Source organism: Pantherophis guttatus, chromosome 7 (assembly GCF_059756535.1).
Source record: "Pantherophis guttatus breed Tessera chromosome 7, ASM5975653v1, whole genome shotgun sequence".
In the NCBI taxonomy this organism is placed as follows: domain Eukaryota; kingdom Metazoa; phylum Chordata; class Lepidosauria; order Squamata; family Colubridae; genus Pantherophis; species Pantherophis guttatus.
The window spans coordinates 30,255,214-30,282,399 of record NC_142069.1 but is presented as its reverse complement, the minus strand read 5'-3'; the positions used below and the strand labels follow the sequence as shown (position 1 = coordinate 30,282,399).

The 27,186-nt window shown below is 37.8% G+C and overlaps 1 protein-coding gene and 1 long non-coding RNA gene across 3 annotated transcripts in view; one reads left to right on the top strand and one right to left on the bottom strand.

The window, feature by feature from the left end:
- Positions 1 to 3,260: 3,260 nt before the first annotated feature.
- LOC117655930 (uncharacterized) lies at positions 3,261 to 13,001 on the bottom strand. The gene is made up of 3 exons (XR_004588825.3): positions 12,782 to 13,001; positions 3,791 to 3,846; positions 3,261 to 3,663 (listed from the first exon to the last, which is right to left on the bottom strand). It is a non-coding gene; the product is annotated as an uncharacterized LOC117655930 (long non-coding RNA).
- Positions 13,002 to 13,047: 46 nt separating this feature from the next.
- TMEM184B (transmembrane protein 184B) overlaps positions 13,048 to 27,186 on the top strand; it is a 36,471-nt gene continuing 22,332 nt past the window's right edge. Inside the window, exons 1-3 of one of the 2 annotated variants that reach the window (XM_034403472.3) lie at positions 13,048 to 13,436; positions 19,688 to 19,911; positions 24,265 to 24,430. In XM_034403472.3, coding sequence (XP_034259363.1) covers positions 19,708 to 19,911; positions 24,265 to 24,430 — 370 coding nt within the window. In that variant the 5' untranslated portion in view covers positions 13,048 to 13,436; positions 19,688 to 19,707. The remainder of the gene's footprint in view (positions 13,437 to 19,687; positions 19,912 to 24,264; positions 24,431 to 27,186) is intronic. The other variant, XM_034403470.3, reaches the window with a different exon arrangement.

The window sequence follows — 27,186 nt, the reverse complement described above, 5'->3', positions numbered from 1 at the left end:
AGAGAGAGATAGAGAGAGAGAAAAGAAAGGGGAAGATATCCAAGTGGTTTCTAGGTAAGAGTCCAATAAGAGAGTTCATTGGCTGATATAGTCACATGTGATGTCTGTAAAGACTTAACCCTTTCTAGTCTCTGGTGCATCATATGCAGGCAATATCTGACAATAAGAATGTAAGAAAAAGAACTCTAAAGGAAGATTCTAGTAAACTATAGAAAGGAAACAGGTGGATAAGAGCAGGAGACAGGTAGCTAGAAAGATAAAGTGATCAAATAAATGGAATAAGCATAAAAGAGAAAAATAATAAGACAGGAAACAGTGAAATAAACCGGAAGTTTTGAATAGATCTTAGAAGATTGTCGGCTTATAGAAATCTATTGTAAATATGAAAGCAATGGGTGGCCTTTTTAAACAAAGGTAGCCTTTCTTTTATAATACAGCAACATACTTTTATAATAAAAACACTTTTCCAAAGAATTGGCATCTCTGTGTTCTGCCTCAGTTTGTCATCACTGTATGAATCCACAATATGCTTTGGGGGATGTGTGTGTGTGTGTGTGTGTGTGTGTGTGTGTGTGTGTATTTTAGTCTACTCTTTCAGCTAGTGGCAATGGTGTAAAATATAACTGTAAAAATCAAGTTCAATTGAACAAATATTATCATAAATTCTTAAACTTTGAGCAAAGTAGAATATCACCTCAACACTGGGCATTACATAATAAAATGACGCAGGGACAAGGAAGAGACGAGAACGGGGACTCAGAAATATGCTGCCAGCATTCAAATAAAATTAAAGGTTGACATGATCCCATGAAAAGGAGATTGGAGCAAGAGGTTTACATAAAACTGAATGTTTATGTAGTGCTGCTTCTGTATGACCAAAACATAGCAACCAAATCCAGTAATTCTGTCAATAGTTTCAACCAAATAATTCTGTGTGGATTGCTATTTATCTAAATTGTTCATTGCATGGTAATGTTTCTTGATAAAACAATATATAAATATTGAAATACAATAAATAACAAAGGATTTAGATTACTAAAGTTCTGGTGAGAATTCCTGGTGTGTACAAACTGATTAGGGAGGCTGCATTACCTTAACTGGGCATGTCCAACAAGGACAAAGAATCCCATGCAAGGGGCAGGGATAGGCTATTGCCAGCTGAGTATTTCCCAAGTTTAATTATTCTGAAACTGATTTAATATTTACACCTACACAATCTTACATTCATGTGATTATTATACATACATTCATTTCAATGGTATTTCTTTTATTAAGCTCAAAGTGTAGATATCACTATTACAAGATTATGCTGGAACAACTAAATTGGCAAGATCCGCATTCTGGCAAACCTTTGACTAAGAATGACATCAACCCTGAGCTCCACCAATACAGCAATTACAAAGGCATTTTGTTCACTTATTCCAATGGCACAGCCTGATGGATTGTATACCAGGAAATCCTCTTCCTCATCCTGCTGGTATAGCATCTCAAAAGGTATTCGGCTCTGGCCAATGGGAACAGATTTAGTTTAAAGCATCCATATATTGGTTGCATCAAAAAAGTGCCATTTATATCCTGGCTCCTCACTGGAGTTTGCAATGTTAATAACAATTTTAAATTAATGTCTTTTTAAATGGCAATAAGATATCCCATTTTTAACTTGGAAAAAAAAAGATCCCAGTTTCATTATTAGAGGTGCTTACTTAAAAATTGCACGAGAGTGGAGAAGCAAGTAGTATCCCCACCTTTGAGGAGGACCTGGAACTATAGATCTCTCAGCTTCATCTTTATAAATTGGCATGCTACAATTAACAGGCATCAGCATGGATTTGTCATATATAAATTATTGCCAGACTAACCTCATCTTCTTTGATAATTACTAGCTTATAAATCAAGAAAAAGCATAGGGCATAGAGATAGAGCTATGCCATCCTAAACAGCTTATCTCCCTCTGATAAGTAGCTGAAGAATTGTACTAAAAAGTGCTTGTTAACACATCTACTTTAACCTGAAGAGAAGTATTGAGTAGAATGCCACAGGGGCCTGCATTTGTATCAATGACTTGACAAAACTGAGGGGATATTTATAAATGTGCAGATGAAACAAAGCTGGAAGGGATGGCTTATGCTTTAACAAAGAGGTAGAAGAATCAAAAAGGTCTAGGAAACTTTGAAAAATGGACTGAAAAGAATAGGATGGAATTTAACAGGGAGAAATTAATGTTCCATTTTGTGTAAGAAAAATTAAAGGCACATATATTGGGAGACTCAGTTTGGCAACAGTATATGTGAAAAAGATCTTGTGTCCAAACTATGAGCCAGTGTATTTGACTTTTGATATGTTATCTCAGTCATCCTAGCAAGATTTTTTTTCCAGGCATGCAATGGCATCAAGCCAGCATTCTCTTGGGGAAACAAATGATTGCTGCAACTGAGGATTTAAATCTAGCTCCTCTATTGAAGTGAAGAGCTAAACCTGAACCTATCCTTCTTCAGCTTGGCACTTTCTAAATGTGCTGGTCTAAAACTCACAATTCACAGCCAGCATTGTTTACAACAGAAATGACATTCCCCTGAATACATTTTAATCCTCAATAGATCTCTTCAGGGATTCAGAAATGAATGTTTGAACAGGCTGTGAATGAGTCCCACTGTTATAAACCTTGGTGTGAGAACCCAGCCTTTTCCAAGTTTATTTAATTGACAGAACTGGTTGTGTTCATAGATCATGCTACACTCCTAATATCCTTTGTCTGATTTTGGCTTAGCATGTTGTGTGGACCCAGCCCATTTTGATCTATCTCACAAATCATGACCCACAGCAATGTCAGCACAGCTGTTATGTCTCACATAGACTGTGAAAAGTCACACCAACTTTCTATACTCCCTGAAGTAGCTGCCTCACGGTTAAGCCTGGCAGAACAGAAAGACATTTCTGGCAACAGTCGCTAGCATGGGAAGTGTTAGAAGCAGCAGCAAAAGGAGAGGTAACACATACAGGGTCTGTATGAAAAAGATAGTTTAGTTTATGTATCTCTGACAAAGAGTTTTGTGGAGCCCTTCTTTAAGAATACAGACTTCTCTAATCAGATGCGAAAGAGGTTTGCATTTAAAAAGCACACGGGATATTCTTAACCTGCTAGGCTTAATGACATATTTCTCAGAGGAAGCAGGATCAGATCATCCAGCATGGAAGAGGCTCTTGTGTGCATGAGACATGCCTGAGCGTGTTTGTAATTATCTTTTCAATTTGTCTATATGTAAATTACAATAGCTGGCAGAATATTCCTCATGTGCATTGTCAGAAGTATTCTGGCTGTTTTATTAAAATTTTAGATGTAACATACCTACATCACTAACACATTTTAAATAGTCTTGTTGAAAGATTGAGTAGCATATGGTTTAAAATGATTAAGCAAAACCATTAAAAAGGCGGCTTTACATGCAGGTAAAGTATGTCAAGAAAACAGTTGGAATGGTATTATAGACATTTCCATGTGGCACAACTTCTAGTCCTTCTGGATCAGTTGGAAGAGAATTTGCTGATCATCTTCATCCTGACAATCATGGGATGCTGAGAACCTTTTGCATCGGTTAATGCTCTGTCCAACCAAGCAATGAGGAATTCGGCCAGAATTGCACTTCTCATAAATTAGTGGTGGCCCTGAAGAAATTAAAGTTGTATTCTTTACTCCACAAAACAGAAAAAAAGAAAGATTAAAATCCTGAGCATTTGTTACAAGATGCAGCTGCCCAACTATTGAATCATTATTTGCATGAAATTCAGTCACCTATTCTGAAATTAGATGCTTTTCTCGAAGCCTCTGGCCATGGTCATAGACAGTGCCTGAAGTGGGGGAAAAGTTTCAAAGATGTAAACAAAATACATATTTCTTAGGATGTAAGGACTGGAAATCACTCCTTCTAATATTTCCATTCCATTGGAGTAAGGAATTTTCAACTCCACACAAAAGGAAAAGAAAACAACTTTTTAAAAACCCAAGCAGCCCGCCCTCCTCAGTGCCCACTAATCCCCTTCAAAGTGGTGTAAATTGAGGAAACTCTTGTCAGTTTTCATTACCACAAAAAGATAACACAAAGGAAACAAAAACACCAGAACACATCCTCTCTAGCAACTGACACCCAGATAAGCAGGAATTAACACCAGACAAGCAATTAAGTAAAAGCAATACCCTAATTTAAGAACTACCACAGAAAAAAACACTTACCCACAGCAGAGCAAACTACTGTGTATAAACAGGAAGCAAACCCCATATTCACAAGCACTGATAATGTTATCTAGTTAGGTATTGAAACATCTGCAAACAAATAACCAAGCTCAGAGAACACCACATGTATAAAATCATACTATAAGTGAAAGGTTTTCATTTTGGAAACTGAATAGAGATGATAATTTCTATGAAATATAAAAAATAACCCACCAGTCTGAACAATAGTACTAAAGAATTCTTAAAGAATGAATGAATATGAATGATGAATATGAATGAATTACTGAACTACTAAGTTTTGTAGTACCAAAAATGCTTACCACATGGAAGCATCCTCTTTATTGGAAAACTGGAAAGTAGATAACCTTATCTACAACTTTTAAAAAGTTATCCTGTGACCACCTAAGAAATTGTAGACCTGTTGTCTAATGTCAATATGTAGAAAAAAAATCTAAAAAGCCAAAATGGTTAGGTTATAGTGTGGGAAACTCTTGCTCAGCAATGAAACATGGCCTGTGGAATCTTTGATTCCAGTCTGCAGCATCAGCTCTTCATCTGTGTCATACAAAAATTAAGCTTGGGATAGGGGAAAAAAAGACATTATTGACATGAATGGAAGCTTATTCTTAAGCCTAAGTGTGGAACTGAGAGGGAAATGTTCAAGGGACTGTAGCATATAAGGAGAAGAAAAGGTTCATTTAGATGTAGGGAAAGAGAAAAAGAGGACTATGAGAAGGAATATTTATTTATTTTAATGTACACTGCTCAAAAAAATAAAGGGAACACAAGCAGAAGACATCCGAGATCTGAATGAATGAAATAGCCTTATTAAATACTTTGTTCATTACATACAGTAGTTTTGTGTTCCCTTTAGTTGTTTGAGCAGTGTATACACTACTGTATGTAAAGAACAAAGTATTTAATAAGGCTATTTCATTCATTCAGATCTCGTATGTCTTCTGCTTGTGTTCCCTTTATTTTTTTGAGCAATATATTTATGTATTTATAAATGTTATAGTCCAATTTATATAGCTTCAGAGGAAACCTGAGAACTGAGAGAAAGAAGACGTTCATGGGACAGTAGCATATGAGAGGAAAAGGTCCATTTAGATCAGGGTTGTCAAACTCGCGGCCCACAGGCTGGATGTGTCATGTGCTGGCCACGCCCACGCCCAGTTTAGCGAAGGGGGGGAAATCACAATACAACACGTCGCCACTGTAACGATGCAAGTTTGACACCCCTGATATAGATGTAGGGAAAAAGAGAATTATGAGAAGGAATGTTTATTTATGTTTGTTTGTTTATTTGTTTGCTTGTTATAGCCACCCAATCCAATTTATATAGTTTCAGAGGAAACTTGGCAGGCCTAGCCTTTGTGAAAGGTTGGAGTATTGATATATGAGATACTTAATGATGCATTTCAAAAATGCACATCAAGTTCTTTGCCAATAAACTTACACTGGTGAAAAATTTACCCAGTGGAAGTAGGAGTAGAGTTCTTCAGAGATCTGCACTGAGAATAGCACTGCTTAAGAATGTGGACATCCTAGATAGTTTTTTAGTAGAAAAGCAGAAGAGATTCATTTTCAAACATTTGCACAGAAGTTGTTCCTTATGTATCTTGCCTATTCTATAAATCTGCTTATGTCTGGGTCTGCAGAGCGAAATTGAATTTTATTCTAAAAGGTATGAAAAAACCACTTACGTATATTCAGAGGCATTATTTGTAGGCTGCAAATGTTTGCCTGAAGTAGCAAAAACAATATCATATTTGTTGATACTGAATTTGATTATCTACTAGGCCTTAACAGCTTTAATGCCAAATATCCTTTATTCTTCAAATCCTATTTATATAATTTACAACTTGCAAGGTGCTCCTCAAAACTTAATTTTGTTTATCTTCACAGTAACAGTAGCTGTTTTTATTTGATAACAGGAGACTAACACTGAAAGATATGTTTTATAACAGCTGGATTTGAGTGTAAATCGGTCTCTTTATGCTTTTTATAGGTTTCGGCTTTTAATAGAGTACAATATTTTTGCAGATATAATGTTCATAATATAGCAGAAGTGGCAATAAACTGATAAATTACAGACAAATACAGTATATTTATGGGAAGTGATATATAACAGCATTTTGTAAATTATAGACTCCCAAATTGCGGAAACTGAGTATCAGGTAGAGCATTCAGGATATGGAGCATCTAAATGGTGCAGCCTCAAGTATAAATGTGAAGCCCTTGCTGGGGTGGAAGTTTCAGTGCCCAGCTGTATCTCCCCATGACAAGAATAATAGAGTGCATATAAATACCTGAAGTCTATTTTTCAAATGACTTAATCAGAGTAGAAGCTCACATTAAATAACGATGTGGCAGATTCATTTTATCATTGATCAAATTAATTTTTAGTACGTCTTCTTTATATTTTGTGATCAAAATATAATTTACTAAATCATCATAATATACTAATGGAGAGCCAGTTTTATGAAATGGTTATGGTATCAGACCAGAACCGGGAAAGTGCTGAGTTCTAGCCATGAAAGCCAGCTGGGTGACTTTGGGCCAGTCATTCTCTCTCAGCCCTAAGAAGGAGGTTGTATGAGATGACCAGGCTGCGCCCGAGGGAGGAGTCAAACACATAATCAGTCTCGAGTCCCTTCGCACCCACAAGAGGCCTATATTCAGCTCATCTTGAATTCCGTTGACTCTTAACTACCACCAATTTGCTTTGATTGTTAATAGCTTATATTGTTGTAGAGAGCATTTTTTAAAAAAATTTGATTTATATGCCGCCCTTCTCCGGAGACTCAGGGCGGCTTACAATGTGCTCAGCAATAGCCTTCATCCTTTTGTATATTTATACCAAGTCAGCTTATTGCCCCCACAACTGGGTCCTCAATTTACCTACCTTAGAAAGGACGGAAGGCTGAGTCAACCTTGAGCCTTGGCGAGATTCGAACCTGCAGTAATTGCAGGCAGCTGGTCTTAATAACCAGCTTAATAACAGGGTGCCTTAGACCACTGTACTACCAAGCATTAAAGATATAGGTAAAGGTTTCCCCTGTCCAGTTGTGTCCTACTTTAGAGGGTTGTGTTCATCTTCATTTCTTAGCTGAGGGAGCCAGCGTTGTTCAAAGACACTTCCATGGTCATGTGGCCAGCATGACTATTTGCTGAGGCAAGCGGAACACTGCTAACTTCTCACCAAAGTGATACCTGTTTATCTACTCACATTTGCATGATTTCAAACTGCTAGATTGGCAAGAACTGGGGCAAGTAATGGGAACCCGGTTTGTTAGCTTTCCAGCTGACAAGCTTAATGTCATTAACTCTATATTCATTTGAAGTACCTGGACTCCTGATTTCCTGCACTTGACATAGGCAATGGCAAACTACTTCCCAAAACATCAATGGATCTGTCCAGGTACTTGCCAGAGTTAAGACATAATTTGAACCTCCCCAAATCATCTGGTAATATTATTTAATAAGTGCAAATGTAATTTATATGCAAGAGTTTATGATGAGGCAGAATATACTAGATATGGTGGAGGTACTTATCCTTATATACCTGTGATGGCGAACCTATGGCACACATGCCCAAAGTGGCATGTGGAGCCATGTCACCTGGCACATGCGGCGTCGCCTGTTCATCTTCCGGGTTTCTGGCATGTATGCGTGCGACGATCAGCTGGCCTTTGTGCATGCGGCACTGTTGGAAACTGGAAGAGCTGGTCTTCCATTTGCCAGCATGCAGGAAACGCTGCCCTTCCTCCCTCTCCGTTACCGCTGCTAGATGATCCTGTGAGAAGAAGAGGGCTATCCAAGAGGGGAGACTGTGAGGTTGCTGCTTCTGGGACTCCGGGATTTGGGAAGCATCTGGGTCCAGCTCACCCGACTTCTCTTCTTCTCACAACCAGCTTTCCCAGTCTAGCTTGATGCAGGCTTCCTCCCCAGGCCCCCACCTGTTTTCCCCCCGACAGCCGGACAAAGCTAGGCAAAAAGCGAGCCCTCACCGGTGCCCAGCTTTACCGACAGCAGGCTTGCAAAGGGCAATGTGAGTTGCATTGCCACATGCCTCAAGCTAGACTAGAAAGGGAGAACGTGAGCGAGCACCGAGGAGACCATGGAGGAGGGAAGCCAGGAAAAGGGGCAAGCGAGGGGCGTCCACACCATGCTGGGCCGGGCAGACGTTCTAAGCCATCCTAAAGCAGGGAGGGAGGGAGAGAGAGAGAAAGATCCGTCCAATCTTGGAGAATTGTATCAGGGCTGGCGGCGGTGTGCTCTCTCTCTCTCTCTCTCTCTCTCTCACACACACACACACACACACACACACACACACAAATAGGTTGAATCTTTCTTTCCTCTCACCACCCCTTCTCGCCCCACTCACCAGAGACCCCTGGATTCCCTTCCCAACCCTGCCCGTCTCATACAGGCACCACCCACATGAGTGATGTAGAGTTGGCCACGCCCACTCAATAACATGACCACCCCAGCCACACCCACCAGGTCATTAGGAAGAACCAGTTGTTAAATTATTTGAATCCCACCACTGGTAGTAAAGCCTTATTATTCAGGTTAAATTGCCGAGTTGGCACTTTGCAATAGATAAGTGGATTTTGGATTGCAGTTTGGGCACTCGGTCCCTAAAAGGTTCGCCATCACTGTTATATACTAATTCAGAGCACTTAAAACTTAATTTCAATCAGCTGACAATTGATTCAAAAACTAACTACTACATATGGAGAAACTGGTTAGTTAATAAACAGAAGGCCCAATGAAACGGTAAGACTAAGAGCTAATTAAAAAGGAGAACTCCAAGGTTGTGACAATAATCAAAGGAGAATTGGTTCAGGGGAAAATCTGAATAAAATAGAGTAACAAGGGAAAGATTTTTTTTTTAATGGTGTTGGATTTGTAAGGGACATGTGTACATTAAGATTACATTAAAGACTACTAGAGCCAGTTTGATCTATTGATTAAGGCACCAGGCTGGAAAGCAGGAGACTGTGAGTTTTAGTCCTGCCTTAGCCATGAAAACTGGCCAGGTGACTTTGGGCCAGTCACACTTTTTCAGCCCAACCCACCTTACAGGAGGAAAATGTGTTGGATATGTTCACTGTCTTGAGTTATTTATAAAAATAATAAAGGTGGAATATAAATAAAATATAATAAAATTAAGTTGATAGCAAAACATTTTTCAGCCCTAGATAAACAATATATTTAGATTTTTGTCTTTACTATACTATAGTCCGGACCACCCCCACCCTATTGGCCTTCCGAAAAGCGGTGAAGACCTGGCTTTTCTGGCAGGCCTGGGGCCGTTGATCTCGCTGTTGCGATCTCATGAGATCTGGCCATGAATAGTGTGAATGGGTTTTAATGTTTTAATTTTTAAATGTTTTTATAATAGTTTTTTTTAAAAAAATGCATTGTAAGACGCCCTGAGTCTCCGGAGAAAGGCGGCATATAAATTGAATAAATAAATAAATAAATAAATATACCCAGAACCAAAAATTATCTAGCTATACCACTCAGTAAGAGCACACACATACTATAATAAGGGAAGGATGGAACTGAGTTTCCCATGAGAAGTTATTAAGGATGTGACAAAAGATTTGATAGAAAGAACAAGACCAGAAAGAAGAGGAACTAAAGTCCTGGTTCATATTTTTTAGCCAGTGGAAAACATTCTGGTTTGGGAATGGGTGAAATGTGCTGCAGTATAAGGCAGGCAGCAGATCTCTGAAAACTGGGTTTTCCAGGAAGAAAAATCTCTTTTACCAGCAATTCTGCATAAATACAGCCTTCACTTGCTATGTGAAATACAAATGAATTTAGGATTAGTTTAAAAGATATAATTTGGCTTTGGGGTTGGAATTCAGTAGGAAGTTTCTCAGAGGCTGGGGAATTTAGTTACTGCAGAGCTGCTGGCAAGGCTCTATGATATCACCAATTCCTTCCCCGTTGGTTGGAGAGGAAGCGCATATCTGTACAGGAAATATAGAAACAAAAGGAGAAAAGGAAAGCAAAAACCAAGAACAAAAAAACCAAGGACCAGCATGCTTCAAGCAGCAACACAAAGATTTACACACACACACACACACACTTTCCTCTGTGACTTTGATTATTTTCCCTTCTAATAATCAACCTCTGCCATTTAAATCTCTGATCCTTTCCCAGCAGTGTGCATTCTTTCCTTGAGCACCCTGAGTGTAAGGCGACTCTCCAAACAAATGGTCTGTGGAGAACAGACACTCCAACACTCCTTGAAAGAGACCGAAGATTTTAAAGAGGGCTAAAAGGATTACAAACCACAACAAGCTTCATAGGTCCTGGAGCAGTGGTGAAATCCAATTTTTTTTACTACAGGTTCTGTGGGTGTGGCTTGCCCCCACTCTGGGGCCAGCCAGAGGTGACATTTGCCAGTTCTCTGAACTGCTCAAAATTTCCGCTACCGGTTCTCCAGAACCTGTCAGAACCTGCTGGATTTCACTGCTGGAGCAACTGATTGGGGGGGGGGGGAGAAGTAAAAACAGAAATATGTATCATTATAATCCCATCCCTGGCATCCAGGAGACACCAAATTGGGAAGCCTCATAAAATAGGTCAGCAGACCCACAATCCTACTCTTAGATAGTATGAGTGGTCCTCCTAAACAGACTCTGCGAAATATGAATAGAGTGCCTTGTGCCTTCTGACAGATGGCACTATTAGCCTAAGAAAGGTTGGGGGTGGGATTTGCTTTGGGATGGCATCTGCCATAGCACCTTCAGAAGGCAGAGCACAGGCATTATCCATCAGCACATGCCATGAAAGTCAATATGTTGTTAGCAAATCAGGTGTTGGACTGGTATTCCAGTCTCAGACATGGAAGCTCCAGGAGTTATTTTAGTTACTCTTTCAGTCCAACCAGTCTCACACAAGTTGTTGTAGGGAAAGAGGATGGAATACTATAGATACTGCTTTGAGCTAGTAAATGAAAAAGCAGGATGTAATCTAAGAAATAAATTCACAAGAATCTTAACAGATATTCTGAAGAATGTAAGATGCAGGAATCACATGTGAAGCTAAATTCAAATTTACTTCAAGGATGGCGTATTCATGTTATCTTGCCATCACATACTCAAAAGCTAATTCTGCTATGATGGGTGCTCAGCTGTGATAGTAGTTGAAAAAGTGCTGCTGTGCGATGTAGAGGACATAGTCTGGATGTCAAATGTATAGTTCCCAAGAATGATGGGGCAAAATGACAACCCATTCATACTTTCTTTCAGGATGCTGCACGATCCAGAGAAGATAGCAAAGATATTGTCACAGAAATGGATGACCCATTTGAGGTTAGAAATGACTTTTCCTCCATTCTTTGGATACATATACCTTGTTCTCAAGTCCCTTGATTGAGATCTGGACTCAAGGGAACCATCATTTTGGATGAAGATTCTCCTCTCGTTTATCTTGACGTTAGCTTTGTGATTCAATAGACTCAATGTATAAAGATATGCTATAGTGTTTAATACTCATACTGAGTGGAAGCTATCATCTATCTATCTATCTATCTATCTATCTATCTATCTATCTATCTATCATCTATATTTTCAAATATATAAAGAAAGTTGGTCCACCATATCTGGTCTTCAAAAACCGGTCAAACATTTGCAGCAAAGAGATCAATTTTGAGAACAGCAAAGGCTTTAAATAAATATAGCAAAAGGATATTGCAATGTGTATCCACGTTGCATGTTTGTGTGAGAGAGGGAAGGAAAGAGAGAAGATACCATCATATCCATATTAACATATTTTTTTTCTCAAATCCTTGCCTCAGATATTTCTTTCTCTCTGGCTTCAAGAGCATCCCCTAGTGTCGTCTTGCAAGAAGATCAACAAGAAATATTTTTTTCATCTTATCAATCAACAATAAGAATAGTGAATTGTGTGAAAAACTGCAATTTTGTATTCATTAAACAATGGGTTTTTTTTTCTACCTTTTCAATTTCCACGTTCAAATGGAACGTGGTTTAACAAGCTTAACCAAGACTTTCTAGATTAGAGATTCCCGAACAGATTCATTGTACAGTAATGCTTTCATTATTCATGTTGGTTGATGTTGGTGTTTGAATTTTTAAGGGAGGTGTATACATTAAGATTACACTAAAAGGACGTGTGAAAACAAAACCTTTTGGAATCCCTAGTCTAGATTAATAATATCCCTAGATTTTTGTCTTTACCATACTATATCCAGAACCAAAAATTATCTCCTGCACACATGACAGCAGTGAAAGCACACATACCTATGTAATTTCATTGGCCAAGAAAACTTCCCCCCAACATATGATGTCTAAATTCTAGAATTTCTCCAAAATGTTACAAAGTAGACAACACATTTGTAGTACTCCAGGACTCTTTGGTTGGGTTTGCAGATTACACGAAGCATAGTTGGAGTCATTGAAATCTAAAGAAGTTAGCTCTAACTTAAGAACACGCTCCATTACTAGACCACCTGCAGTGCACCCTAAAGATCCAAGGAGAAGACCTTCCCTCACATTTTCATACCTTGTACTTCAATTTGAAGTACAAATTGAAACGGATGTTAAAACAATTGAAACTGTTCTCGGACTTTCGCCCCAAGAACAAACTGTTTGAAAGATGGAGAGCGAGAAAAACCACGACGCCACATCTTTTAAACAGCCGCGTCCGCCGCGCTGAGGCCCGCAGGAGAATCTCTCTCCGAAGGCGGGGAGTTGTGGGGGGGGGGCGCGCCATCTCCTGAGAGGCCACTGGTTATGTCACCCGCTTGTAGCTCCTCCCTCTCCCTCTCCAGGCGGGAGGGGAGCAGTGAACGGGGAGGTGCTCGAAAAGGGAATCCAGAAACCTTCGCGCATGCGCAGTACAATTTCGCGTCTTCGTCCGTGCAATTTTTCGTCCTCCCCCCTCCCCCCCTTTCTTCTTCCAAGCTCATTAGGGCCGCGGCGGTGAGCCCCGGTGGAGGATTTACAAGTGGCTCCGCGACGGAACGGAGAGCAGCTGCGAAGCTACGGAACTGACCGGGGAAGCCCCGGCCCGGCCATGGGGTCCTGAGGGCCTTTCCCCCTGCCCGTTCCCTTGAGCCCCAGAGGGTCGGGTTCCCTGGCAGAGAAGGGAAGGGGAGCGGCGGCGGCGGCGGCGGCGGCGGCGACAGGGCGGCTGGTGTTTGCAGTGCCTCGTGGCGGTGAGGGCACAGTGAGAAGCTGGAGGGAGGGATGGGGAGGAGGGATGGGTTCTGAGATGATGGACATAGCGGCAAAGCGGTGGCCTGACTCCTCCGGGTGGAGTTGGGGAGTTTGTTGCCCGGCACTTGGCGCGGTGTTGACGGGCATCTGGCCGCGATGATTCTTACAGTGAGTGAGAAAGATATAAAAAGGCGAATAGCAGCAAACTGCTGCCCGGGATTGATGGCGCAGGAGGATGGGAGGTCCTGGGATACACATTGGTGTTGCCCACTTCTGTGGAGCGGTAGTAGAAATAGCTGTGGGTAGTGAGTAGGCACAGCCTAGGTCTACAAGGGGGTCAACGTGGCACCACCGAAAGTGGGTTTGGAGTTACCTGTCAGCAACAGGATATGGGCTCTGTTTGTGATAATAGAGTATGAGTTTTACAGATAGTCCTCAATTTATGACCACAATTGAGCTCAGAATTTATGTGGCTAAGTGAGAAATTTGTTAAGTGAGTTTTGTCCCATTTTTCAACTTTGCTTGCCCATTTGCTCAGCCAATCACTGCAGTTGTTAAATTAATAACATGGTTGTTAAGTGAATCCGGTTTGCCCATTGATTTTGCGGGTCAAAAGGTTGTAAAACATGATCACATGACACACACACACACACACACACACACGCTACAGTCATAAACGTGAGTCAGTTGTCAAGCATCTGAGTGTAGATCACGTGACCATGGGGATGCTGCAACAGTCGTAAGTGAAAAATGGTCGTAAATCACTTTTTTCAGTGCCATTGTAACTTCGAACGGTCACTAAGTGAACTGTTGTAAGTTGAGGACTACCTGTATCTATATAAATTGACAGGTCAGGTTTTTTTCCAGTGTAGTTAAAGCAATTCAAACATTTATAGTACATGGTTTGTCAGAGAGGCAGCATGGCTCTTAAGTACATTGTGTGGGGTTAAATATGGATACTGTGCACAGTGAACCAAAAACAAGTTCTGATAGGAATGGTTGTAGGAGAAATGGCACATTGAGTGCCACATTACTCGATGGCTTGTGTGATTACCTGAATAATTATGCACACTTCATATAGGATATACTTTATTCTTTCCATCTGGGAACTTGCATGAATACTAAAATTTGAAGGGTCATTTTTTAAAAAAAATGTAGAATGTTTATATAAGTTAAGCATGCTAATTTAGAAAATCTCTTCCTCCAGTCTTTCCACTAGTTGAATCTCCTACCTTTCCCATCCTCTACAGTTTCAGTGCTATTGATTATTTCCTGTTGCTTGACAATGGGAATCATGACATACTTTGAATTCACCACGCCATATTTCAAAATACAGAGATGCCTATTATTCTTACTAAGTAGAAATCTATTGATTATGTAAAGTGTTATGTACACAGTACATAATATCCTTCATACTTCATAGCTCAGCAGCATATCTTCATTTTTAAAATTTTCATTATCAGCTAAATGTATCAGTCTTCTGAAAAGAATAAATAGATATTACGGTATATTACTGTATATAGTGATTAGTGGCTTTTTATATCTTAGAAACAAACTAATGGTCAACAGCAGCAATTCCTTAAAATTGCTGCCAGTGGTATAGATGTCAAGGAGAAAGAGGACAATAATGAACTAATGAAGACAGGATTTAAATATGCATTAACTCATTTTTAAAATTACTTTACCTAATTTGTTTTTGAAGAATTACACTTAAAATTACACTTAGATTTCTATCAAGATAATTAATCCTGTTTAACCCTTTGGGAGTCTTTACAAACTAATCTCTAACTCTCACCATGGTTAAAAAAATCATAGCAACTTTTAAGATAGGATGGATCTTGCAAATAACAATTTTCAATACATGGCAGATTACTTTCTGAAAGAATAGTGCTTTGCATTCATATTGCCAATTTATCAAAGCTATTGTATGTTTTAATTAGAATATTAGTGTCTGATGTAATTTTACTCAAGTTTTTCTGACTTGGAGTTTCATTTTTTAAAAAGACAAACTAGCAATAGCAAAAGTATTCACTAATTTTGTTTGTCAGTGCAAATGCTGAATGAGAAGGCAACAGATTAGTTTGTGTCCAGGGAGTAAGAACATGAAGATGTGAACATGTAATGCAGCATGGTGATCATTTTAATCACCCCTGTGGGATGCAATTTACTGGAAACAAATAGGGGAGGGGTGAATTAAAAAGCAAATCCTATCTGCTGTACAGTATTCTTTTAAACATATATATTAACTATTGTTGCTCACGTTATACAGTAATATTTAGCCTTGGTCATATATTGCAGGCTAAAGGCATTTATGATGAAAACTATTGCATATGAAACTATGTTATGGAAATTGCAGAAGTTGCACAGGTAGATCTCAACTTACAACCATAATCGGGACCAGAATATCAGTCACTAAATGATGCAGTTGTGAAGCAAGGCAACATGTGATTGGACCTGGAATGATGACCATTTTTATCATTGGATCAAATCTGGCTTCCTCAGTTGACTTGTTGAAAGCCAAGTGGGAAGGTTGTAAATTGTGATCACATATAAGATGGTGGAGCTGTGGTAAATGCTAGCTGGTAGTGTGACAGTTATACAAGTGCAAGTCAAGTACAGGCTGTCACTTTTCTTAGGTCGTCATAACTTCAAACCGTTGTTAAATGAACAGTCATAAGTTGAGACTACCTGAAATACTCTTAAGGCTTGTTTCCAGCTATCACCGTATGTTCTGCAGCAGTTCGTATATTCAGTTTCTTGTATGGAAGGCTCATCTTCTATATAAAGATCTTTAATTAAGTACTGTACATATTGAAAATTTAAGCATATAACATTACTTTTCAACTTGTATTTGCTCATATACAACCTGTCTAACTTTCTTTTATTTGGATTAGCCCATTCCACCCATATTAGTTATTTCTCTTTTTTAACTTACTTTCACTGTTCCGTATGCAAGCAATCAAGTTATTTTACATTATTCATCTTCCTTCTATGTTAAATAAGTTATGCAGATCAACAGTGAAAGCCTTTTACCATGAAATACTTCTTCAAGAGTGTTTTTCTCCTCTGTTAATTTCTATTTTTCTTTGGTGCATGTGTTGGGGGGGAATTGTAAAATATATGTATGTTGTATAGGACATTCTTTTCTTTGGAAAGAGACAGGAAATAAGTCAAAGGGGAGTAGTCTAGTTACAATTTACTACTTTTCCTTTGAATATATCAGACAAAGGCTACTGTAGGGTGTGTCTTTTTCCTAGCATCATTATGGCAATCTGTATTCACAGTATTAAGAAATGAAACAAAAACTGAATACTGCAAGTAGAGATTAATTTTCATAAACTGATCAAGTTAGAATGGAAATGGGCATAGTTTTTTTCCCCTCTTAATTCTTCAAAATAATGTCCAGTTATTTTTGAGATGGATCAAGTAAATGGATTTGCATCTGAGGTCATTTTGAATAATCAAATTGTCTAGTTCTAGTTATGCAGATTATTTATCAACAATAAAGCATGTTGTAGTAGTTTGTGGGAAATAAATCACAGGCTTAAAACATTTATTGTTATATCTTTAGTTATAGACAAGCAAGAATTCAAAAATAGAAGTTTAAGCCTCCTGTTCAGATGAAGAAGAAAAATTTTCTCTGCTATTCAGCACTGCATATATAGTTCCTCCACTCACTCAAAAACAACTATTACATCTATACCAATACAAATTCTATACAGGTAGTCTTTGACTTAGAACTATTCGTTTAGTGACTGTTTAAAGTTACAAACAACACTGAAAATAGTGACTTACCACTGTTTTTTCACCCTTACAAGTGTTGCAGCATGCCCATAGTCATGTGATCGAAATTCGGATGCTTAGCAACTGTTTCATATTTATGACGGTTGTAGTGTCCCAGGGTCATGTGATCCCATTTGGCAACCTTCTGACAACCAAAGTCAATGGGGAAGTCTGATTACTTAGGCTTCCATATTACTAATTTAACAACTGCAGTGATTCACTTAAAACTGTGGCAAGAAAGGTCGCAAAATGGGACAAAACTCACTTAACAATTGTCTCTCTTAGTAACAGAAGTTTTGGGCTCAATTGTGGTCGTAAATCGAGGACTACCTGCAATGCTTCTTTGATCCTGCTAACAAAGGAAAAAATACTTCTATTTTGCTGATTTCTGTTATTAAACACTTTTTTGAAGGCTCAAAAAAAAAGTAATAATTTGTACTATTCCTTTCAGGTTTGCTATCTTGATATAGTCAGGATCAGTGAAGAACAGGGTGGATTTGATTTAAATCAACTCGATTTAAATCACAATTTAAATCATGATTTAAATCACTAGTAAAAAGGCTTGATTTAAATCAACTCGATTTAAATCATAATTTTTAAAGAGCAACTGTCATCTCTGCTACTCCTTTGACCCACTGTTGACTCACCGATAGTCCCAGTGTTGCAGAATATACAGCCTCATGCTACATAACTAAGCTCCATTTCATGCTGAATAAACTAAATTATTTATGTATCTTAAATAGAAAACTATCTTACGATAGATTTTTACCCCAAAAGTTTTTTATTAAAATAAATTCGATAAAAATAAAAAAAAAATCCGATTTAAATTAAAAAAATCTGATTTTTTTGATTTTTTAAAAAAAATCATTGATTTTTATCCACCCTGGTGAAGAAGCCCAGGTACAACTTTGGGACAAAGTGCAAAGCATTATTTAGGGAAATTAGCAGGAAGATTCCCAATTCAGCAAGACTGGCTTTTTGCTTTTAGGTAAAAATAAAATATACTTGCAAAGAAGACACCCTCCGATATCTGGTTCTAAAATACTGATTTTCACCATTATTCACATATTTGCCTTTTATCGACTGATTTACAACCAACATGATGTTGTGCAGTCCTGTGATCAAAATTTCAGCACTTGGCAGCTGGTATGTAGATAAAATAATTGCAGGATCCTGAGGTCACATTATTACCCTTTGCAGACTTCCCAGGGGGCTTCCCACAAACCAACTCAATGGGGGAAGTCAGATTTGCTTAACCGCTGTTTGATACGACCACGGCAAAAAAAGTTGTAAAATTGAGCGAGTTTCATTTAATGATTGCATAACTTAGTGATGGAATTCTGGTCCCAATTATGATCATAAGTAGACAGGTAGCCCCTGACACCCATTTGTTTAATGAGAGTTTAAAGATAAGACAGTGATGAAAAAAGTTATTTCCAACCACTCCTCGCACTGTTGCAGCATTCCTGCAGTCATGGGATTCAAGCACTTGGCACCGAGCATGTATTTATGGCTCGAGCATCCTGGGGGCAAGTCATTGTCATTTGTGACCTTCCCAACTAGCTTCTGACAAACAAGTCAATGGGAGAAGCAAGATTCTCTTAATGATTTGTTCAATGGCTGTGAAAAAAAAAAGGTTGTAAAATTGGGTGTGGCTCACTTAACAACCACATAACTTGGTGCAGAAGTTCCATGGCCAATTGTGATTGTAAGTCAAAAACTATCAGTATTATAGAGTATAATTTTGGGTTTCTAAAACTAAATGGCTTTGCTGGATTTTGACATTATTTTGTCCAGAATAAAAGTCACCAGGTTAATGTTGTCAAAGAAAATTCAGTAATTACCGGTACCTGAAGGATATTTTAATAGCTTGTTTGCCAATTACATATGTACTTGTCTTACAAGGCTAATCTCTAGTGAAGTCTGTCAAGTATCAGAACTTTATATCATTTTTAAAAATAAACTGAGTACGGAGATTACTACATACTGTAGATTTAAAAGCATCTAGTTTGTCTTTAGTATCACATCATAATCTCATAAACGGTATATGTTGCGCTTTGGACTGCTGCTGTTTCTTTTTTGGAGGGAAGGTTGTATCAATTTCAGAAATGGATTTATGTATTTATTTAGTTATTTACTGGGCTTATAAGACACATAAATTGAAGCCAATTCTGAGCAGTGCACATCTCAATATTTTATAGATTGAGTTTAAACAAATAATGCACATTACATTTCTACAGTTTAGTTTCTTCTGACCTTCTATGTTTTTTTTAAACTCAAGGATAACCATGCTGTGTATATTTTAAATGCATAAATAAGTTGTATCAACTATTTCCTCTGTATGTTTAGCATTGAAGGCAATTTTTTTCTAAAATTCATGTAGTTTTGTCCTAGCATTGTTGGATTATCTCTATGTTATTTCAAGTCATTCTGCTGATTTTTTCCTCCTCTTTCAATTTTCCTATAGGTTTGAACAACAAAAAAATAATGATGATTGTAGTAACTGGAGCCATGTCAGTGCCTGAGTCAGAATCCCCTGCCAGCACCCCTGCCACAGCCCCTAATTTATCCAGGATGCCTGAGGATGGCAGCCTCACTGCAGTGGAGCAGCCAATATTCCTTATGACAACAGCTGCCCAAGCCATCTCAGGTTTCTTTGTGTGGACAGCTGTGCTGATCACCTGCCACCAGGTAAAACAAACAATTTAACATGTTGAATTGCTCTCCATCAACTTCCATCTAGTAGAGAAGGAGCTTGTTTTCCAAAGTGTTATTCCATTAACATATTCCAGTCTCCTTTCAGCTATAAGCACTGCTATTTTACATGATGTAATGACCTGCAGTATATATAAGCCAGGGGTGTCAAACTCATGTCATCACAGTAGCGTCATGTGGTGTATCGGGACTTTTTTCCCCTTCGCTAAACGGGGTGTGGGTGTGGCCAACATGTGACGCATCTGGCCCACAGGCTGGGAGTTTGACAGATATAAGCAATCTTATTATAAGACAGTACAATCAATGTAATTGCATTAGGCTCCAGGAAAATGGAGGCTGGGGGTGGGTGAGACAGTGTGGTAAACAGAGTACCTGGCAACACGACTACAGGTAGTCCTTGACTTACAAACACAAATGGGACTGGAATTTCTGTTGTAAGTTGTTGTAATAGTAAGTCAAGTTGGACCCAATTTTATATCAGTCATTAAGCAAATAATCATGGTCATTAAAAGAATCAGCTTCCCCAATGGGCATTTTTTTTGTTGTTGCCAGAAATAGGCCAAAAAGGTTGCAAATTGTGATCACTGGATTCTACAACCAGTTGTAAATGTGAACTGGTTGCCAAGTGCCCAAATTTCAGTCATGTGACAGTGGGGGTGATACAATGATCTTACATACAAGTATAGGTTGAAAGTCACTTTTTCCAAGGCCATTGTAACTTTGTAACTCATTAAATAATTGATCATAAGTCAAGGATTACCTCTATGTGCAAACAGTCATAGGGTGTGAAACTAGCTGCCTATGTTGGTCTATCCACAAGAAGGCATCTTGTAGCCAATATGGATTTAGGGCAGGCCTGTCTACCAAGTGGTTAGCACAATTCTGTGTTAGCCAGTTGTTACATTGGGCTGAGAGAACTTTTAAAGGGCCATGTCCACCCACTGGATAACAGCGTCCATTTTAGCAACCAAATAGATGAAGCTGATAGATTAATCTTCTAAGCAAGATTTTACTGCATAGCGACTGGTTTTATTGTACTCACAGATCTCTTGTCAGAACAAAGGGCTACAAAGCATGCTGTTTCTCTTTCCTCCTCTTCCTCTACTATGTTTTTTGTTTTGCATTCTTTCCCAAACTGTCCTATCTGCAATTTAAAGCAAAGGCATTGCTTCACAAATATATTTTATATGACTTGGATTTTGAATTATATTTTGGTTGAACAGCTTTCCTGGCTTCTGTGTTGTTCCAAATCCTCTGCACTTTTAAGAGAAAGTAGGTCACTGTATTTCTGAGTGATATAACTTGACTTTGAGTGCTGATAAACTCATGGCAATAATTGTAGGACAATTTGTTTTTTGAATAAACAGCTTTTCTCTGCCAATGGAAGTATGGTTCTTTAAAGAAGAATTTGAATGTTTTAAAATTAAAACAGTTTATATTTTGATTTTATATCTAGGGGGTTTCTTTGAGATATATGTTTAATTTTTAGTTCAAGTTTTGTGAGTATTCTCTTGATTGAATGCATAAATTAAATACCTAATTTTAATTTATTTTATAACCCTTCTGCAGTATTAAATTTAGAGGCGGGGAGGCTGCAAACTTGATATGCATTGAGTCTCCAAATTCTTTAAACTGGTCCTGTCTCCAAAATTGTTTTCCTTAATGTACAAGTGTGATCATCCTTTAATACTTTATTTTAGGACAAACCAAAAAAAGTATTGAAAAAGAGCATTGGGCTTTTTTCCCCTTTAGTGATGATAATTCCTTAAACATAAGATTACTGAAAATTTCAAGACTAATGTAAATCAATAGTGTATAAGAGAAATAAGGTTCAAAATTTTGCAGATATGCCAATGGGAAATGGCTAGGAAGCCAAGTGTATTTTTTTCCAACTTGCTTTTTAATTGATTATGCCCACTTCTTTTCAAAAAAAGAATCTAGGCAGTAATTTATAGGGAAAAGTGGAGCAGTATGAAATTTACAGAAAATCAAATGTCTCTTTTAGCTTTGAAAATAATGAGGCAAATTGTCATTTCAGCCCTGGAGACATTTAGATAAGGTAAGATAGGATAGGATAGGATAGGATAGGATAGGATAGGATAACCTTTATTGACACTTTTTTCTGTGAACATACTGGCACACATTAAAAAATGAAATTTTGATGCCTATTTTATATATATATGTGTATGTCCATGCATATGTGTGTATACACACACATACACACACACACACACAAATATATATATATATATATATATATATATATATATATATATATATATACACACACACACACATGCTCTCTCTATATGTGTGTGTACATACACACACAGAGACATACATATATATAAATATATATACACACACATACATACACACACATACTCATATTGTAATGTTATGCACATATATGTATAGAGGATTGTGTGTTTGTTAGTATGATTTACTTGGTTAGGGATTTTCTTTCTTTCACTGTGAGTTATTGCGATGTATTGCGTTGTGGGGGTGCACTAAGGAAGGCTCAGCCAATCTCATTGTACACATGTGCATTGACAAAGGTTTGAAATTTGAAATTGAAATATACACATGTATATATTAATCACAGTCCATTTTGAATACATAGCAGAAAAAAAGTCTATTCTAGAATTCTTCATCATTTGTGGTATATAAGCGATGCACTTCACTCATGATAATGTGTTCGGCTAATTTAGGAATTTTATACATTTAATTATATAGGGATAGGTGGGAGGATGAATTGATGATGAAAAGCTGTGATTCATAAGGTTTAACAGCCCTTTGGCATTATCTTCTTGCTTTGTATCTCTGTTTGGTCTTAGTACATGGAATAAATAGCAACGTTCAATTCTTTCATTCCATTCTATCTGTCAGCATCGTTATGACTAATTTCATTACAGTGAGAAGAATAGATATACCCAATTTTGTCCCACCTTAGCCCTTCTACCATAAAGTCTAGCTGCTGAGTTATCAGATACCAACGCAAAACAAATGCGACTTTCTCTTTTGCAATATTATACTTATATAGGTAAACGCTGCCATTTAGCAATCTTGTTGAGCGCTTTTTAATTATTAGATAGTGACTATCAGTTATTGAACTTCTGCATGCGATTGAATCAACTGGTGGATTAGGATTCAGAAGTGGATTACTCTCAGGCCCAAAACCAAGAATGGCTTACAGTAATTCTTCCAAGATGAGTTATTTATTGTTTCACCCCTATAGACAACCTCTTGCCAGATTGAGGACTTCGCTGTCTACATGTATAATATGTGAATTATTAGGGAGGTGTTCTTACCGCATAATATCTGGACTGAATTGCCATTTACTCATCTGGCATGTACTCCTTCCCTTCTGGGGATCCTTGCTAAATTCCATCACATCTATTCATCTTGTTAATTCTACTTCAGAATTTGACCTGGTTGGATCAGGTATACATGACTCTTAATGGAATTCTAGAGTACAGGAAAGGGAATTCCTATTCCATTATGTATCTACTGTTATAGAATTGCTACAAAAGATTATCATGGGCACTGATCTAACAGTTTTTAAAGACATTCATGGATCCGTCTATAGTTTACAGATGTGATTTTATAGTTAAATAAGTCTGTAAAACTATGTACTTTCTGATTGCCAGATGCTAAGAATAAGCAAAAAGACCCCTATTTGCTTCCAGTTTATAAGTTTTCTAGTTTGTAAGTTCTGTTGGCTGTCCATGGAAACAAAATGAAACTTTAATCAAGCAAAACAGCAAAACTTTGCAGTTATTTTGCATGATATTGTTATCATTTTGTGACTAATCATAGATTGTATCCTATTAGATTAAAAGGGTATACTTTGATGTTAAAATTAACCCCAATGGAAAATCATCTCATTAAAATTCTCATTGCTGTTTTTGTAATATTGAATTGGCAAACTTCCTGTTTTGTGGTATCACTGGAATTTCACTGAAAATAAAATTTACATCTTTCTGTTATATGAACTGCAAGACAATTGCTTTTTTTATGAGATTAAAGGTATTATGGAGAATATAATTGAAATAATTTTGGAGCATGTTGTATGTTTATTAATTAGTTTTGTAAGTTAATCTCACAGATTATTTTCTAGAATAACAAGGGTAATAGAAGCAGAATCTTAACTATAATCAATGAAGACACAACTTCCAGTGAATACATCTGACTAAATTATTATCTTTCAATATAAGAAAGCTAGGGAAAAATACTCTTGTTTGGGGTGCCCAGTTCTTTGAGTTTTGCATTGATTTTCTTTACTCCATGATTGGATTCTGATCACAGCCTCCATTTTCTCTTATTTAGATCTACATGCACCTTCGCTGCTACAGTTGCCCCAATGAGCAACGCTATATTGTCAGGATCCTTTTCATTGTTCCCATTTATGCTGTTGACTCATGGCTCAGTCTCCTTTTCTTCACCAATGACCAGTACTATGTTTATTTTGGGACAATACGGGATTGTTATGAAGGTAAGGTGTTTGAAAGCCTGGGAAGGGGGGAAAAGGAAGTAATGGTAACCATATTAAAAATGATATGTTGTTTCTCTTACATTTGATTCTGTGAAAGTACATGCAGTTTCTGACCAAGATAATAAGATATCCATAAGCCCACCCTGAGTACGTCACCTATTGATAATAAATTTCTGCATTCCAGAATTGTAGTTCTCTGAAGTAGCCAATTGGGATATTGGGAGAAAAGGCCTTTTTTTTAAAAACCAATAAAGTTTGTGATATTCTACAATAGAGAAAGAGATGTAAGTAGATATTTCTTGTTATGTAGAAAAGGAAGTTAGATATAAACTGACAGGTATTCTAGATTCTCTGGGTGCAGGACAGAACCCCATTGTACATGCAGCTGAAAGGCACTTGTTTCTGGGGGCTGTCTGCAAACACCCCATGCAGCAAATATTTCATGCCAAAGTGTCAAGCGTCAAGTACCCCTCGACACACAGCGCCATAGTGCCAGCAGAAAGCCCATAGCAAGGGGACTGCCGACAAATGACCGGAATGAATTTACAACAACATGGCACGGTGGAGGGGTGTGTGCTACGCTTAGCTTTAGTCTACATGGTAGTATACGGTGGCGGACGGTATACGGAAGGGGGGGTTGACGGTTAGCAATCGATAGATGAACTGAAGACAACGTCACAATTCCGCGCCCAAGGATAAAGACAACCCGATCAGCGGATTCAGCACTGAGGATGACATCATCAGCTCACGCAGCTGCAGTAAATGAGACAAGCGGCGGATTTAAAAACTAGGCAGCTGTGAGGGATACATGTTGATTAGAAAGCACTATTACACATAATTACACAAACCCTATAAACCCCTCGAGCAGTGTATGAACGAATCCAACTTTGATCCACATAGGGCTTCAGCACCTACTGTTAAGCGCTGCGTAAACTACGATTAAACCGGGTTCTGGCTTTATTCCTTTTGCGTGCGTGTAGTATTTTGCCCGGCGAAGCACAGATGGTTCCAGAGGGGCTGACACAAAGTCCTGCTTGGATTTCAGGATGAACAGAGGAGTATCTGTTCTTGTATATAACATTCTTTTAAGTACTTGAAGAATGCTATCGTACTCCTTTAATCATAATTTAATATCCAACTCTTTCCAGTTCTCTTTGTGGATCCTAGCTCTAGTTCCCAATCATCCCCACTGCCTTTCTGAGAAGTTGTTCCAAAGACTCTGAATCCTTCTTAAAAGTATGTGACAAATCAGCAGAATCAAGGGGAACAATTCTTTTCTAATTTAGAAATATATTGATACAGTATAGAAGTGATTTTTTTCCTTCTTTGCAAACAACACACTGCTGTCTTATATTCCAAGATCTTTTTCATAAATTTCATATTCCATTATTAACAAGATAATCCAATCCTTTATCTTATATTTAATGTTTGTTTCCTAAGTGAAGAATTGTACAAGATTTCATACTTTTTAGGACATTTCTCCAATGAATGTTTGAATTATTTATTTTATCAAATTTAGAGACCATCCATCTCACTCACAGAGCAGCAGTAATAGGGTTTTAGATATTCCATCACATTTTACACTTACCTGCAAATGTTATGAGCATTTTCTCCATTAACATTGTATTTATTTATTTGGTTTATGTCCTACGGTTCATTTCAGCAGGCTCCTATGTTTCTTCACAACAGTAACCCTGTGAATTAGGTGGGCTAAAAGGGAGTGGCTGGCCCAAATACCCAGTGTTTATTTTTGTTTTGTTTTGTTACGTTCTGTATGTGCAAGTTTGTAAACAAGCTTTTGCCTTAAAGTACATTTTTTAAGTAAAAGGTCCTCCTATGGCCAATGCTGTAGTCAAAGGAGAAAAATTGCAATTATTTATATACATTTTAAGGATGGATTTTTTTTTCTAAGTTCAGCATTGAACCAGGACATCAAGTTTTTTTCAGTATTTCAGGAAACCAATAACCAGCATTTGGAAATTTAAAGTAACTGAAAATAGACAAACATTTCCTGACTGTGTTTGTATTAACTCAAGCTTCAGGCCTGCCTTTTCTCTCTTTTGTAATATCATAGTAGATCATGTATGATTTGTTTGTAGAAGACTGAATTAAATAGCAACCAAAAGCTCTACATTTTTGTTTCTTTAACCTTTTGTCATCATTATTGAGTGACTAATTCATTTTTGTTTTATTTTGGACATACCTAAAAATGTTCACCTTTTTTATATTCACTGCCTCCTTTGCTAAGCTGAGCTCATTATGAGCTTTCTCTTTCCAGCTCTACAATTCCAGGCTTCCTATCTTCCTTTATGATCACACAAATGTCATCCTCTTTTCAGTCTCTTGTGTATCGTTTTTTGCTTTCAAGTCTGCTGCAAGCTTTTTGTTCAGCTACCCCAGCTTCTTTATGTTCTCTGTTATTCAAGTTATTTATAATTGTGTTTTTAATGCCTCTTTTTTAGGAACGTCTACTCATTGTAGGACCCTTTTCCCACCAGCTTCTCCTATCATAGGGTCCTCCTTATCGTTTCTCTGAATTAAATAACATTCACTTTTTGGAAGACCAAGATACATATTAGATGGTGGTCAGTTTTAGTTTTTCTTAAAGTCAAAATCATTCAGTGGTGACTTTCCCTTGAGGGTACTTAACTCAAGTTTGCTTAAATAGCTCTTCTTGATTAGTTTTAGGCCAAGAATCCTGTTGGGCCATTCTTAACCCCTGGAGCAGGAAATTGACACAGAAAACCATCAATCTA